We start from the raw sequence: 14,720 nt of genomic DNA, 5'->3' as shown, positions 1-14,720 counted from the left end.
AGTACTGGAACAAGGGAGGAAGCAACAACAATTAGGTCAGGGCATGGGAAAAGGTGGGAACACCCCTTTTAATCTGCCTACAGATCAGTTTAAAACGATCTCAAAACTACACCCTGAAACTACATATTTGTAATGAAAGCTACCAGTCGCTTCAGTATATATGTTAAACCACTTTCCAGAAGATTACTCATTTTCTCCTCCTACTATTACAAACATCCTGTGAGTGTACTCATAGTAAGTCCTTTTACATGTTCATTGTGAATCCAGCAAGATTTCCAGTAATTTGGAAATGCTACTGTAGGTACTTGGTTGATCTCCCCACTTCAGAAAACTGTTTCTAAATGGATACAAATTGATAAGGCATTTGGGGTTTTCCAGTTTTGTTGCAAGGACCCATACTAACTGCACTGGATGTAGAGGCAACCTCTCTTTCCAATCCAGGTGCAGACAGCTTAGCCACCCCTTGCTTGCTCATCTCCTTGACCCCCACCTTCAATTGTCCACACATGCTCCAGCCCCTGCAAAAGTCCACTGCCAAAGCTTTCCCTCCCACACGCAACTCCAGCCACCCTCTTCCAGCTAAACTTTTGAGTTAATCCACGAACTTTCCAGCTAATTCATACAACACTGCTACAAATCAAACGTGTAACTTGACTTGGTTTTCAAGACTTTACACAGCTTCTACCTTAATCCACCTCCAGACACATTTCTTTACCATAGAAACAAATCAAACTTCATTACTTTTGTTTGCAGATATTTCCTGCCTTCCCTCTGTTGCCCATCTGCCTGCAGCGCAGTTTTCCCCTCTTCTTCCCAAAGCTTGATTTCAAGCCACTTTCTTGGCTAGATTCAATTCACCACTGAAATTCCTTTCTGCTGCCTCACCCTTAAACATGAAACATGGGCAGCAAAGGCAATGAAAGACAGAAGATGTACACGTGTCTTTCCAACTGTACAGTCAGCTCACTGTAGCTCTCTCCCCCCATCCCTCCTCATAATTTTGACTTGTTGATACATTTCAACTTCTTTTTTCCTAAAGGATTTTATTATTATTATTTTTGTGTGAGTGAGGTTCTGTAACATTAAACTTCCATTTTGGTGTAATAGTGATATATGTTCATTAAGGAACAGCGGAAAATCTGTCAATACTGAACTGTTTATACATTGTCATTTTTCAAATTCTTGTCTGCAGAAGCACATTGGCACATACGTATAACCAAATTCATCTCCAGTATAACATCATGCAGGATTTACAGAGATTATGTCCATTTCCTTACCCACACTGATTTTTAACCACTCAAAAAGCCATACTGTTTGATTTGTTTTAAAGCATGAACATCAAAAACAACAGCTCTTTCTTTTTACTTCTGGCAGAAATCAAGTCTAGCTAAGCCTTTTAAGAGAGTATCATAACATCGAGTTCAATTTATTATCTGTCCACCTCCTTACCCACAATAATTTTAAAATCCTTTTGTATTTACTGGAAGACTATCCTCCAAAAGAAACACATCAAAACATAATGCAATGACTACACCACCCATCAATCTTACAGATGCTTCTGGGGATCTTAGGATGGAAGAAAATCAACTATAATTTAATCTTCCCCATGCCACGCCACATAAGTCATAAAGCTTTCCAGGAACTTCTAGCATGAGTTATATCAGAAATAGATTCCTAGATCTTAAACATATGTTAGAAGCACTAAATTTAGGGAACTAATTTCCCACTGTGTGGAATCTGAGCTTCAACGTTCACTCCCTTAACAAGGCCAGGTTTGCTTAAACATATACTTAAAATTTAAAAACTAAAATATGTGTGTGTATATATATATATAGGAGACTATCTGTCTGTAATGACTCTAGAGAGCATCCTGCAGTTCATCTTCTTTACTTCATAATTTTAAGGGCCTTAATGGTATAGTTATAAATTTAAATACTTTTCAGTCTAAATGTTGAAGTAGTGTGCACTCGTTACTGAAGTTGTAAAGTTCATTAAGTCATGGAATTAATCACCAACTAATTTTTGAAAACAGTCATGTCTCCTGCACATGGAGAATTCTGTGCAATTTTTGTCCTCTTTCCCATTCACTTTATTTTCCCCCCACATAAGAAAATAGTTTATTCAAGACTGGGAACTGACAGAAATATGGAAAAAAATCTTTTAAATGAGTAACCTAAGTTCTCCAAGATGTATGGTCTATACGTCTACCCTGATTCATGAGTAACTGTCTCAGAGGTCTGTGATGCACAGACCACCTCTTCTGCCCTAACAATATTTGTGGGATGGGCTCAGGACTAGTCCACCCTACTGTTGAGTAGGTCCAAACAGTACAAAGCAAGCCACATGCTCTTCTGGGCAGTGGGGTGGGAGGCCTGCATACACTTCAGGAATATGGCTTTGGGGAGAGAAGTTTCTGTCACATGTAGCTGGGGCACACAGCTAGACAACACCAGGATGTTCACTCAGATGGATAACTTAGTTTTTTAGATTAAAAAAAAAAAAAGGCTCCAGAAACAGAGATTTCTTAGTTCTAAGAAACAGACTGACGAAAAGCATGGTGACCAGAAAGAATTAATTCAGTTCATAAACCACTGATAATACTTGCTTTGTTTCTACAAAAATCAGTATGCTTTAAACAGAAAACAGGCTTGATAAGGAACTTTCATCTATATCCCACACATTTAACTAATGAAAATAGTTTAAAATGCTGGTTTTGTTCATTAATTAGATTCCAATTTCCATCCAAATGTAGCCTGATGAAAAATCAGAATTTAAAAATTAATTAATCAAGCAAATAAGAAAAGCACCATTCATCATTTTTTAACAGAAAATGGAAAAAATATATTAACCAAAGCAAATTGTAAACTGCATACTTGTTTAAATAGAAAGATACATTCACTACGTTAGCAAAGGGTAGCTGTGGTAGTACAGACTACACTAAGGCTTTCAGAAAGGTAACTAAAGTACAGATGTAAAACTTGATAAGTCAACTTAAATCAAATTTCCTGCTTGCTCAATTAAATCATGATTGAAACAGTGATCTAACACAGAGATGTAAATTAATCTACCCCATTGGATGAAGCTAAGCAACTGCTTCTGCGCACCAGTAGCTCTAAAGTTTTAGACCAATCCAACTGTTTTTCCTGTAGCAGCTTGGATACACCTCCTTTCATACCTCCTGCAAGTCCCTGAACACCAGCCATCTGTCACTAGCCTAATAGCCCTTACCAACTATTTCTTTAAAAAAAAAATTCTTTTTAAAATTCCCACCACCTCCATCCAAGGTCTAGCTTAATCTGTTCCTAAATCCTGTGCTCCCTGGCTGCTTCCCCATTACATTGGTCTTGTCTGGAGCCCCTACACTACAGGTACCATCAGGATGGTCCCCTTCACTCCAACCAGATTCTGCAGCCCTACAGAAGATTTTCACAGGACAATTGCTTCTCTGCTGCCATCCCTACCACGTTATAGTTTACTCTTAGCAAACTGGCTTAGCAGAGTAGCCATTAGAAAGATCTGTAGAGCCCAATAAGCTGCCCTTGGGATAAGCTTACTGTAACACTTCTGCCAAGGCCTGGTGCATCAGTTCTCCAAACTGCCCAAAATCACACACAAGAGGGAGAGCTTTTCCCTTACCTGATAGATCATCAGAAGGAAAAGCATTCCTCCTCATCTCACACTTGTATAACAGCCAAAGCATGGCCAGGCAAGGATGAAAACTCAGAAAAATAAAGCTATGATTCTTCAGATAGATGGTGGTAGGTAGGTCCTAAGCCACCAGAGTTGGGGGAGTGGTCATTGTATTTGGGGAATGGTATTTAAAAAAAAACCAAGCACACAGACAGAAACAAAACCACAAAAACCCAAACACCACTAAAAAAAAAAAGAGTTTTGCCTCCTCAGTTCTTCCCCAAGATGAACCCCCCTCTCTTGCTCTTGGCTGCTGCTAGGTCAGTCCACAGCGCCCTCAGTCAGTATGAGCATGTGATCCCACCCATTGCAGGACTCATAAGGGGACAAGTTTGTTATTTATGTCCCTCATGTTAACTTGAGCATTAATCTCAGTCTTTTTCTGCAAGCCTGCCAACAGTACAAATTTTTTTCCAGTCATGTTTTTAAGTGTCTCCACAGACCCCTTGCTCCGTCAAATGTATGTGGTTGGTACATCCATGGCAACATTTGGGATAAGGTTGTAAATCTTCAAAAATACTGTACTCACTGAAGTAAATAGGATTTTGTGCCAAACATCAATGGGAGCAGAATCAGATCTTTGCTGGTTTCTAAGCCCATTATGCATCTCCAGTACATGTTTTCATTTACTCTAAATGTCTCATCCTAAGGTAATTCATTCGCAACACATTTAAAGTCACAAAGTAATGTTATCCATTTCTAGTCAGCATCAGTTTTTTTAGCTGCGAGGGAAATAATTAAAAACTATTTTAAGACTGCATGGAACAGTCTCAGCCAACTTTTGGCTACCATCTAGCCTGGTGCATTATTGGTGTTTTTTTTGTTTTTAAATAGTAAACAAATCCACTTTGTAAAGTAAAAATTACAACCAGTAGATGACTGTATTAAAAAGTTCTCTTTTGCCATTTTCCCCCTTCCCAACTGCCATGATCACCATCACCAAGGCAAGGCAGATCTACAGATGACTCACTTGGTCTTCAGAATACCTTAAGGTTTGTCAGCAAGTGGGGTATCATTTCATTCAAACGTTCTACCAGACCCAAAGTCAAAATTTAAGCCATGTTTTTGCAACGCACTGTGAAGAATTATCCTGGCCTACAGCTATACTACATGCTTTTACTTATTTAGTAGTAAAAACTTGCAGCAAGGGGAAACCAACATTAAGCTAAGTATCCTTGAAGACATTCCAGAAGGATTCAATGTATTGATTAAAAAAATAAGCTTTTGACACCAGTGAAAGAAATCCTAGTGTCTTCATTTCCCAACACTAATGCTAAAAGTTTAAGCCTTTGTTGGAAACAAGAGGCTTATTAAGGAAAACTTAGTCTTGGTAGATAGGTCTAACGGGATCCACAGTTTTACAACATTGTTGCAAATACCTCTTGGGTCACCACCTCCTACACCAGCTGGAGTGGTGCTGCCAGTGTAGGTTAACAAACCGAAGCCTGAGCTCCCCCCACTCTCTGACCTTTTCCAGTTCATTTAGAACAGATTTAAGACCATACTGCAAGTCTAAAACTTTCTGCCATATTCACTACCTGAAAAGCCAGGACTACGCTCAGAAGGTAACAGAGTTCTTCACTGCTGAATTCAGTCAGCCCAGAGCTAGCAAAACACAATATGAAAGCAGCAATGTGTATTTTTAGCTTCACTCTGGACACCCTGAAACATCACCCATTTTCCCATGCACAAACCATACTGCCACCATCCACCCAGGGCTTCATCTTCACATGAACCCCAGACTGATGTGAGAGGCAGGAGTGGTGGGAAGGATTTGCAAGTATGACAAGGAACTCCCCCACAGCAGCTTCAACTTCACACTTGCAGCAACCTTCACCTAGTGTGGCCAGGAGCTCATCACACCACCTCCCTCCACTGTCCAGGTCTCTGGGCTGGCAACCTGCTGTGTTCAGAGCAGAGCTGGCTCCCCCTTAGCCTGCAAGCATCATGTAAGAAACACTCCTGTGACTAGATGAACCAAGAGCATGACCCTTTCTGAGACAATCAGCCCACAGCAAAACCACACGTCTCTACCTCCCCCCACCAGTTCTGGACACCCAGAAAGTACACCATGCCAGGGGGAGCCCTCTGTCCAGCTGGCTGAGCTGGTCCTCGCAGTCAAAAACCTAAGCAATAACACCTGTCTGCTTTTCCAATTTGGGGACTACATTTCAACACCTGAAACTCAAACACAGCTGGTTATTACACAATGGTCAGTACCTTAAGAGAGATGCTACTAAAATCATCTCACTTGCTACTACTCACTCTACTTCTTGGCTCACAGCTTTAGTACTTTTCATCACCATTGTCTTCTACCTGGCAAGCCATGGGGATCTCCTCAGACTACTAGAAGTCACTAACAGGACCGCACCTATCAGAAGTGTTTCCAACATGAAAACCTAGCCAGGAACAAGGGGGTAGAAATCACAGAAGCAGAGAAGGAACATTTTCTGGCAGGCTGGTTATAAGGCATTTCACAAGCAGGAACAGGTCTGACATATTTCTGAACATGGCATGAACTTCTTGTTTTTGCAAAATCTGATAGGCCACAATGCCAAAAAAAGCAATCTGCCACCTTTTATTCTAAATAGACAGCCAAAAGCAGAAATCAAAACAAGGAACAGATTGTGAAACTATGTAAGCAGGAATTTTGCTGGTCATTCACAAGCAGCAAACACAGGTATTTGGTGTTGCAACACTGCACGACCACCAAAACAAACGCTTATGTATAGAAACACTTCCACATCAAATATCGTGTCTGTGACACTGGCCACATGGGTACTCCAGGCTCCTAGAAGCTGCCCATGAAATCTGTGGCTTTGCAAGATACAGGTACTCGTCAGCTCTGGTTTACAAAGACACTGCTCTCGGATTCCTTGGCAGCTGCAAAGAAAACAGGTTGTGAAAACACAGAAAGGTCACTTATTTTTCCATCACGTTTAACAAACAAACAAACCAGAGATGGAGCCAGCTACACCAGAATGAGGACTTGACCTATTTTTGTTTCTGGCTTGAAGGAGCTCAGCACACTTTAGTAACAAAATATTATTTGGCACCTTAAGGAATTAAATTTCCCATTTAGTTTTACATTCAGAAGATGCTGAGCCTGGTGCTTCAAGCTTGGCAGTCTGAGATGTTCGAGGGAACACCAATTAAATCTTCTTCCCACAACAATAATCTGGGAGCAGGGGACCAACACAAGTTCCTATCTCTTGTCCCAAGGAACTACAAATATCACTACAAGTATTCAAACCTGCAGTGAGGAAGAAGCCATTTTTATTTTTAAAAGTGTGCATTACTAGTTAGAGAGTGATACTATTTGCGTTATGACAACCTCAGAACTGTAAAAGGAGCTATTAAGAATAACTGGAGGCTTCAACACCTTGGAAAAGACACCAGCTGTCAACTTGCCAGATCTTTATACATCATACAGTGCCAATTGCATTTTTTCTTCCCTCACTAGGGGCCAGTCCATCTCCAGAGGCAGAATATTTTCTGATTACTCCGGACATGAGTCCCTGCCAACACAGCATGGTAGGAGCAGGAGACTTCAAGGCGGTGGGAGGACCAACCATTTTCTCCACAGGGCAGAACAATCCCACTATGTTATGCACCATGGAGCAAGTTTCTTAGTTGTCAAAAATGCATCATTAATGAATTTCAGAAACTAAGCAGCAGGAAAGGTATACTCAAGGCACTGAGGTTACAATCCTTTTAAAGAAGTCTAATTAGCTAGTAGTGGTTTTTTCAGACAATGCTGTTGTCCTATAGTGCCCTTCTCAAGATCGTGTGTGCTGCACATGTATAGTTTTCATTTCACTGATACAAAACCATTTTGTAAAAACTCTGGCAAATCCTTCTTCACCCCCAAAACCACATCCTCTTTTGGCTGTAGGACAGCTCCTCACAAAATCATCTACTGCTTAACAAGCTAGCCAAGTTAGGGCAAAGCCACTTACAACTACACACATTATAGATGTACATACATTACTACCCCTGGGTAGTTTAGATGTAACAGTTGCATGAGCTAATCCTATCAAACCCAGACATCCAAAGGAGCCCAACTCCACCAAGTAAGAGTCAAAGTACCTGGAAACATAGGACAGTTTTTCCTCTTCCTTGTCTCTCATCTATGCTCAGGGCATCAAATGAAGGCCCTCAATGAAGCAATTTTTCATTTTAAATTACTTTTCTTTCCTGCCAAAAGCACAATACAGTTATTTCTTCTCTTACATCTATGCAGTATAGAAGATCTCTTCTTTACTATTATTATTTAAGAAAATTACTGTAGAATAAAGAAGGAATCTCTCTCTTGATCACATCTTCTAAGGAGAAAGTTTTCCATTGGCATGTTCCTCACCTGCAACAAAAAGCTTCAAGAGATGGCAAAAAGAACGAAGGAAAGCAACCTGTCAGCCTAGCTGTACAAGCCTTTTTTGTCATCCGAAAAAAGGTAGTTTGATTGCTTGGTATTTGTTTACTGTAGGAAACTACCTCCCCCCCCCCCCCGCCCTTCCTAGAAGCCTCTATGCATATCACATAACCTGAAAATTAACTGTGAGGCTAAAGAAAAGGTTAGAAAGAGTGCATTTTGAGGGTAGACCTTTAAGAAGCTACAACAAGTATGCAAAAAGACCAGTAGAGAAAGCAGTCCTACTGTGAGCAGAGGAGCATCTCTTCCCCTTAGCTAACTTCACACAGCGCAAGTTCAGCTGTCTCTTACAGGACCTTACAGATGCAGGAGAGCAGCAGGCATGAACTCCTCTTGTGGAGGAAAGTTGTCTACGTCTCACCTTCCTATATGTTTAAGTACATCTGCCATTCAACAGAGAGAATTCTATTGCCCTGTTTCAGGACATTCAAGGACAGGATGAGCTCTCTACAGGTTAGCCCTCCTTCCCTCATACCCTTGGGATGCCAAATTTCAGACCCAAAGGTTACAAAAGAAATGCAGTCAGATGTACAATTAAACATCCAGTTTCAGTTAGAAAAGGAAAGGTGCAACCTGCTTAATCCCAGTAGATGGGCCAGGTGTATTTAATTGCATGACTGTACACAGTTGAACTCTTAAGACAAGGATTTCTTGTTTGTTTGGAGCTTTAAAATCTTCAGTGTTGCATGAGAACAAACTTCTATTCTCGAGAGACAAGTATGTGCATATTCTCCCCAAAGTTCAGCAGACAGAAGCAACAACATCATCAAAACAGCTTTAAGCAGTACAACACTACATCTGAAGCAGTTTGGCTGGGATACTTTCTAAAACATTTTTTGTGGCAACATATCTTCTGGAAAACATAAGTACGGGGCATATTCACTTTTGCAGAATCTTAATCTCCTCCTCATACAAATCCCAATTCTTCATGCAGGTACTCAGCTTATGACATTCATTATGAGTGACAGTGGGCAGACTAGCAAAACTGTTTGCAATTGTGTCAGAACTGCAACACACAGAAGCATTTAAGTGCGGAGTTAAGGAGAAAGATTTAAGACTAAACAGAAAGTGGTCATTCTCCAGGCCCAAAAGTAGCTGGATGAGATATCAACTACAAATAGGCACAGAAAGGCTACCGGTCCTTAGTATGGCCACACAAGGGTACGCTTTCATCAAAAAACCCATTAGTTTTATCACATCACCAGGATCATAGGAGTAAAATCATGTCCATTTGATAGTAAAAAAGAATTTTAACTCCTAATATTCTTAACTGAGACATTTCTTAACTCCTACTTTTTCCTCAAACTTTAAAACATTTCAATGATTCCCATGTGTTAAAATTTACTTGTCTTTCAGGAAGCCAGATTAAAATATACAAATTTTGGATTTTTGCAAAAAGAGACAGGAAAATTCAGGAATGGAAACACAATATGCAATTCCATTGTATCCCTTTTAAATAGCTATGAAAAATATGAGTGCTCTAAACAGGCAAACAGAGCTTAGACTTTGCAAATAAATTATACAGTTGCAATATTAAGAATTTTTGCTAGTGATAGTAAATATATTTTTAAAAAAAAGAATGGTTAGCCTGCACTAGATGTGGTGCTCAGACACTGTTAGCCACATGCAGCAGATGTGCACACATATGCATGTTTATATCTGCAAACAGACAGGTACCAAGGACAGCCTGTGCCTCCCTGTATGGACTCTGCTGCCAGGACAAAGGGTAAAGCAACAGCCAGATTCTTAGTGAGACAGAAGCTGCATCTCATTAGATTAAATTAGATGAGGCTCTATGCAATAAGACTTTGGTGTTATACACCAGTGTGAACCATTGTGGAGATGGACCATAGAGAATGAAGTATCTCAGTCACATGGAGATTGCTCTCCTGAATGTGATCCAGTCCAAGGAGCTAAATGCAAACCAGTGTTTGATAACATCGCAATATCCTAAGTTTGTGACACCAGACTATTCCTGAAGCAGCTGGAGAACAGTGTTTATGCTCTTATCAAATATGCCTCAAAGTTTTGCATGAAGAGGGAGAGCATAAAGCATCACACAGCTCATGTTAACACAGCTAAACCTATCTAATTACTCAGTCCCAAGCTCCTGAATACTCAGTTTTAGAAATACTTGGCTACAGCTGTATATATGGGTGTTCAGACATGTCGCTAAGTTCTGGCAATATAACAAAATCCTAGATCCTGCATTTACTATGCAGATTTTTCTCTTTCCACCCATATAAAAAAGGAGCATGAGGAATGTGACAGACACTTTTTTCAATAATTAAGACGACATCTCAGTTTCTTTGGGAACAAGTCCTACACCATGTCACAGTAACACCTTGTCACTAAAAGAGTACATATGAAGGATCAGCTCCATATAGAAACTCTTCTGCAAATGCCCAAAGCTCACCCACCTACCTCTTCTGACCCAAGGGAGAGCCACTTGTGAGTCCATCCCCACAAGGTGAAGCAAGGGTCCACACAAAGGTATTCAAATTAAAGCTTCATAACTCTCAGGCACATCATAGTGGGGTCCCAAGGCTCACTATATGCACACATTCACAAAAGGACTTCAATGACATTAGATGCCAAGAGGCCCCTGATGATGGTGTAGCTGAAATTGCTGAGGAACACACCTTTACTCAGTCAAAAAAAACAGGAGATAGGGAAGAGCCACCCATGTCCAGCCCTGAGCAGAAGGCAAAATTTGCACTGACAAAAATAAGCAAGACAGCAGCAAGATACACTTCTTATATCCTGATGCCAGCAGTGTTTTCAGAAATTATGTTCTGCTGCCTGAAATGGATATCCACAATGCCAGCTAATCAGTGGTCCCAAGCGTACAAGGACATCCACTCAAAACAAGTTAAAGGGACTTGGGCTGCCCAAACACTTTTGCCAAAACAAGGAACTTGGTAATGAATAGCTCATAGGTAAATGGACATAAAGTATCCCTGTGATTTCATTAATGCTTCTTCTAAGACCTTATTTCCCTAAAGCCTCCTTTACCCACACAGATTTTTATTTTCTTTTATTTTTTAAATCCCTTATGAGCTCTCCTAGATCCCTCTCTGTGGTTACTTTTAGCCTTTCAAATTGTTTCCCTTTCTTCTGCAAAATATAGCCAGCCCTTTTCTTTTGCTATTTTTACTTCTCCATTCCCCCATACCCTATTTAATCAGTGTCTTAATTGTTCTACTAGAGAAAAAAAAAGTTAGAGGAGTAAAACTCAGAAATTACAGAAAATAACTTCATAGACAAACAAGATTTAAATGTCTTTGTCCAATAAAGTAAAAAAACCCCAAACTTAAAAATGGAAACCTTGTTTCTTGGAAAACTGCATCCATTAAAAGATAAACTCATACATTTCTTTGTTTTCCTCTCCTCAGAGAGGGACAGCTACTCCAAGTAATCTGAAGGGCTGACTTCCCTGAAACCCACAGAGCCACCTGCTCTTTTCCAGATAAGGTCACATGTAAGTAAGAAAAGGTGAGATAGCTTCAATTATTCATGAATTTGTTTCAAAAGCCCTTAGTGTCAGGTTCAGGGGCTGTCTTGGAACCACTCCCAACCTCCACAAAAGCCATCACAGTTTATCCTCTGAATCTGCGAGTTTATCCCTTTTTGCATAACTTGTCATACATCTAGACTATCTGGAGCAAGAGCTTATTCAGAGAACTGAGCAAACAGTATGAACTGGAGCAAGAGACAGTTCAGACAGTGCAGTCCTTCCAGCTGTGAAGTTTCTACACTTTTACACAATGACACTTGTTTCTTGATGCTTTTTTCCAGATGTTGCCACTATCCTATTTCCAGAAACCTGGAAACTGCCAGAGATCCTAACAGGCCAAAAAAACAGTGCATCGGGGGGGGTGGTGGAATAAAGGTGCTCTAGCAACAGATGGACAGACAGGAATAAGATTGAAATCAGCAAATTCAGCACTGTTTAGATGTGTATTTAGAGCAAAACCAAGAAAGAACCACAACAAAAGGAAAAAGTGGGAAAGAAATTAAAATAAACCAACTGAGGAACAGAACTGTAGGCTTACAGCATGAATCTCAAGAATAGCAAAGTAGTTTGCAAATCTGGAGTAAAAAGAAAGAAAAAAACCTGCACTTTTCATTACCACTAAAGTTAAATACCGTTAGCAAATCACCTCTAGTTTCTCTTAAAAAAGAAATAAATTGAGGCAATCCGTTACCACAGATGGCATTTTATACAATACAATGAAGCAGAAACCTGTATTTTTTGTTTAGTCTGCCACTCTAATCAAAGCACAGAGGAACTGAGGCAGGGGGAGGGAGGGAAAGAGAATTTGTTTGTCATAGAAGCACTGCTATTAGTAGTAAAATAACCGAGTATAAACATATTTCTGTTGTAGTTTTCATTGGGGCACTTTTTCCTGATAAAGCCACTATTATACTCAATATCGTTTGTAATACATTCACAACACCCAAGTTGTTCATTCCCACAAACAATGCTATGAGTGTGGAATTTTTCCTGTTCCTTGCAGTGACATTTTCTTGGCTTCTTCCTCTGGGAAAAATATTTAGGCAACAGCTACCCTTTAGTGCAATATATATAGACCCACTTGAGTTATCTGATAAAGTTCAGTGTGCTGTGCCGCATTTTCACTCTTCTAGTTCAGGAAGAGTCTCAGACTTAGCTCTCTAGATGTTACTGTGGAGCAAAGAAGAGGGCAAAGTCAGCCACGTCAGAGTTTGTAAAGCTCTGTCATCCACTTGTTAGAGTTCATTTTGAAAATTCATTTTCCATTGAGTTGCTAACAACCACCACCACAAGAAACAGGGAAGAGACATGAAAAAGTCACCTTCGCTGTGTAATGAGGTTGTCTTTTCTTGAATAGCAGAGCACCATCTCGTTCCAGACAGACTCTAGAGCTTTCCAACACAACAAATTATCTTCTGCTCCATAACAAAAGACCTCATTTATGATTACCAATCACCACTAGATCTGAATAAGATTCTATTGAACTTTTTCACATATTTCTTAGAGAACAATGTCGCAGCTTTCTGGAGATTAATCCATTGTGCTGGTTTTGGCTGGCGTAGAGATAATTTTCTTCATAGTAGCTAGTATGGGGCTGTGTTCTGGATTTGTGCTGAAAACAGTGTTGATAATTCAGGGATGTTTTCGTTACTGCTGAGCAGCGCTTACACAGAGCCAAGGCCTTTTCTGCTCCTCACTCCACCCCACCAGCGAGGAGGCTGGGGGGGGCACAAGAATTGGGAGGGGACACAGCCGGGACAGCTGACCCCAGCTGACCAAAGGCATATCCCAGACCATATGGCGTCATGCTCAGCACATAAAGCTGGGGGAAGAAGGAGGAAGGGGAGTACGTTCAGAGTGATGGCATTTGTCTTCCCAAGGAACCGTTATACGTGATGAAGCCCTGCTTTCCTGGAGATGGCTGAACACCTGCCTGCCAATGGAAAGCGGTGAATGAATTCCTTGTTTTAATTTGCTTGTGTCTGCAGCTTTTGCTTTACCTATTAAACTGTCTTTATCTCAATCCACAAGTTTTCTCACTTTTACTGTTTCAATTCTCTTCACCATCCCACCATAGGGGGAGCGAGTGAGCAGCTGTGTGGTACTTAGTTACCACCTGGGGTTAAACCATGACATCCATATAATTTAAATCCTATATATTTAGCAATATTGCATTTCAATAGGGCTTGTACAGTTATAAAACTACTACATCCAAACAAACATTTTAGCTACATATAGATCCCCGCTTTATGACAAGAGATCATTTTTTTTTCCTTCCATATCAACAGGAATACAATTGCAGACTAGTATTATTAATTGCAAATTCCAGCAATTATTAAATTCCATTTTATGTGAGATTTCTTTCTGTAATAATTCAAGTTCTCTAGAAAATAGGATCTAACACTTTTCTAAGAAACACCATTTTCTGGTTTCACTGAGCATTTCACTAAATGACCAGTGAATGCCTGCTCCCAACTGCAGCCACATGAAATATATTCAGTGTGCAAGCAGGAAGACAGACAACATTTAGAAAACTGACAGAACACACCCACTAAAACACCATTACCAGATCTTTGGGGTAATTCAGCAAAAATATAGCAAACTGATTAGTTTTGAACACCAGCATTGTACAGATTAGTATCACCATCCACTAACCGTCCAAAATCAGAGGCTTCCTTCCCTTACCCCAAATGGTGGATATGAAGCAGCAGCAGCAGCAGAGGCAACACTCACTGCGGGAGGTGGTATTCCTGAAGAAGAAGGTGGGAACAGACCCAAGGCATTCAGATTTAATCCAGGAATTAAATGTGCTTGAAGCTGCAATGGCAGAAGAGTTATTTAAGATTTACAATCCTGGTTATTAACTTTAATCAAAATCCTAGTTGGCATAGGCTATTAACCTTTTGAGAAGATGTCAGTATGTTATTTAAAAAAAAAATTCATCTCCATTACCCCAAGGACTCTGCTTTAAACCTATTTCCCTGGCATATGCACAGACCAATAACATTAAAAACATGTAGTTGTAAAGGCAGCTGGGAATCACTTGGTACAACTTAATCAGTGAAACATATGACAAACTTT

At 40.1% G+C, this 14,720-nt stretch overlaps 1 protein-coding gene across 3 annotated transcripts in view; it reads right to left on the bottom strand.

Moving 5' to 3' along the window:
- IGF2BP3 (insulin-like growth factor 2 mRNA binding protein 3) overlaps positions 1–14,720 on the bottom strand; it is a 116,906-nt gene that overhangs the window by 12,776 nt on the left and 89,410 nt on the right. For all 3 annotated transcript variants that reach the window (XM_010577605.1, XM_010577606.1, XM_010577607.1), the window contains one exon: positions 14,325–14,456. In XM_010577605.1, coding sequence (XP_010575907.1) covers positions 14,325–14,456 — 132 coding nt within the window. The remainder of the gene's footprint in view (positions 1–14,324; positions 14,457–14,720) is intronic.

This window comes from Haliaeetus leucocephalus, unplaced genomic scaffold (assembly GCF_000737465.1).
Source record: "Haliaeetus leucocephalus isolate CR32 unplaced genomic scaffold, Haliaeetus_leucocephalus-4.0 Scaffold566, whole genome shotgun sequence".
NCBI classification, from domain to species: domain Eukaryota; kingdom Metazoa; phylum Chordata; class Aves; order Accipitriformes; family Accipitridae; genus Haliaeetus; species Haliaeetus leucocephalus.
Note: the sequence above shows the minus strand (reverse complement) of the source record. Positions and strands in the feature narration are given on the sequence as shown.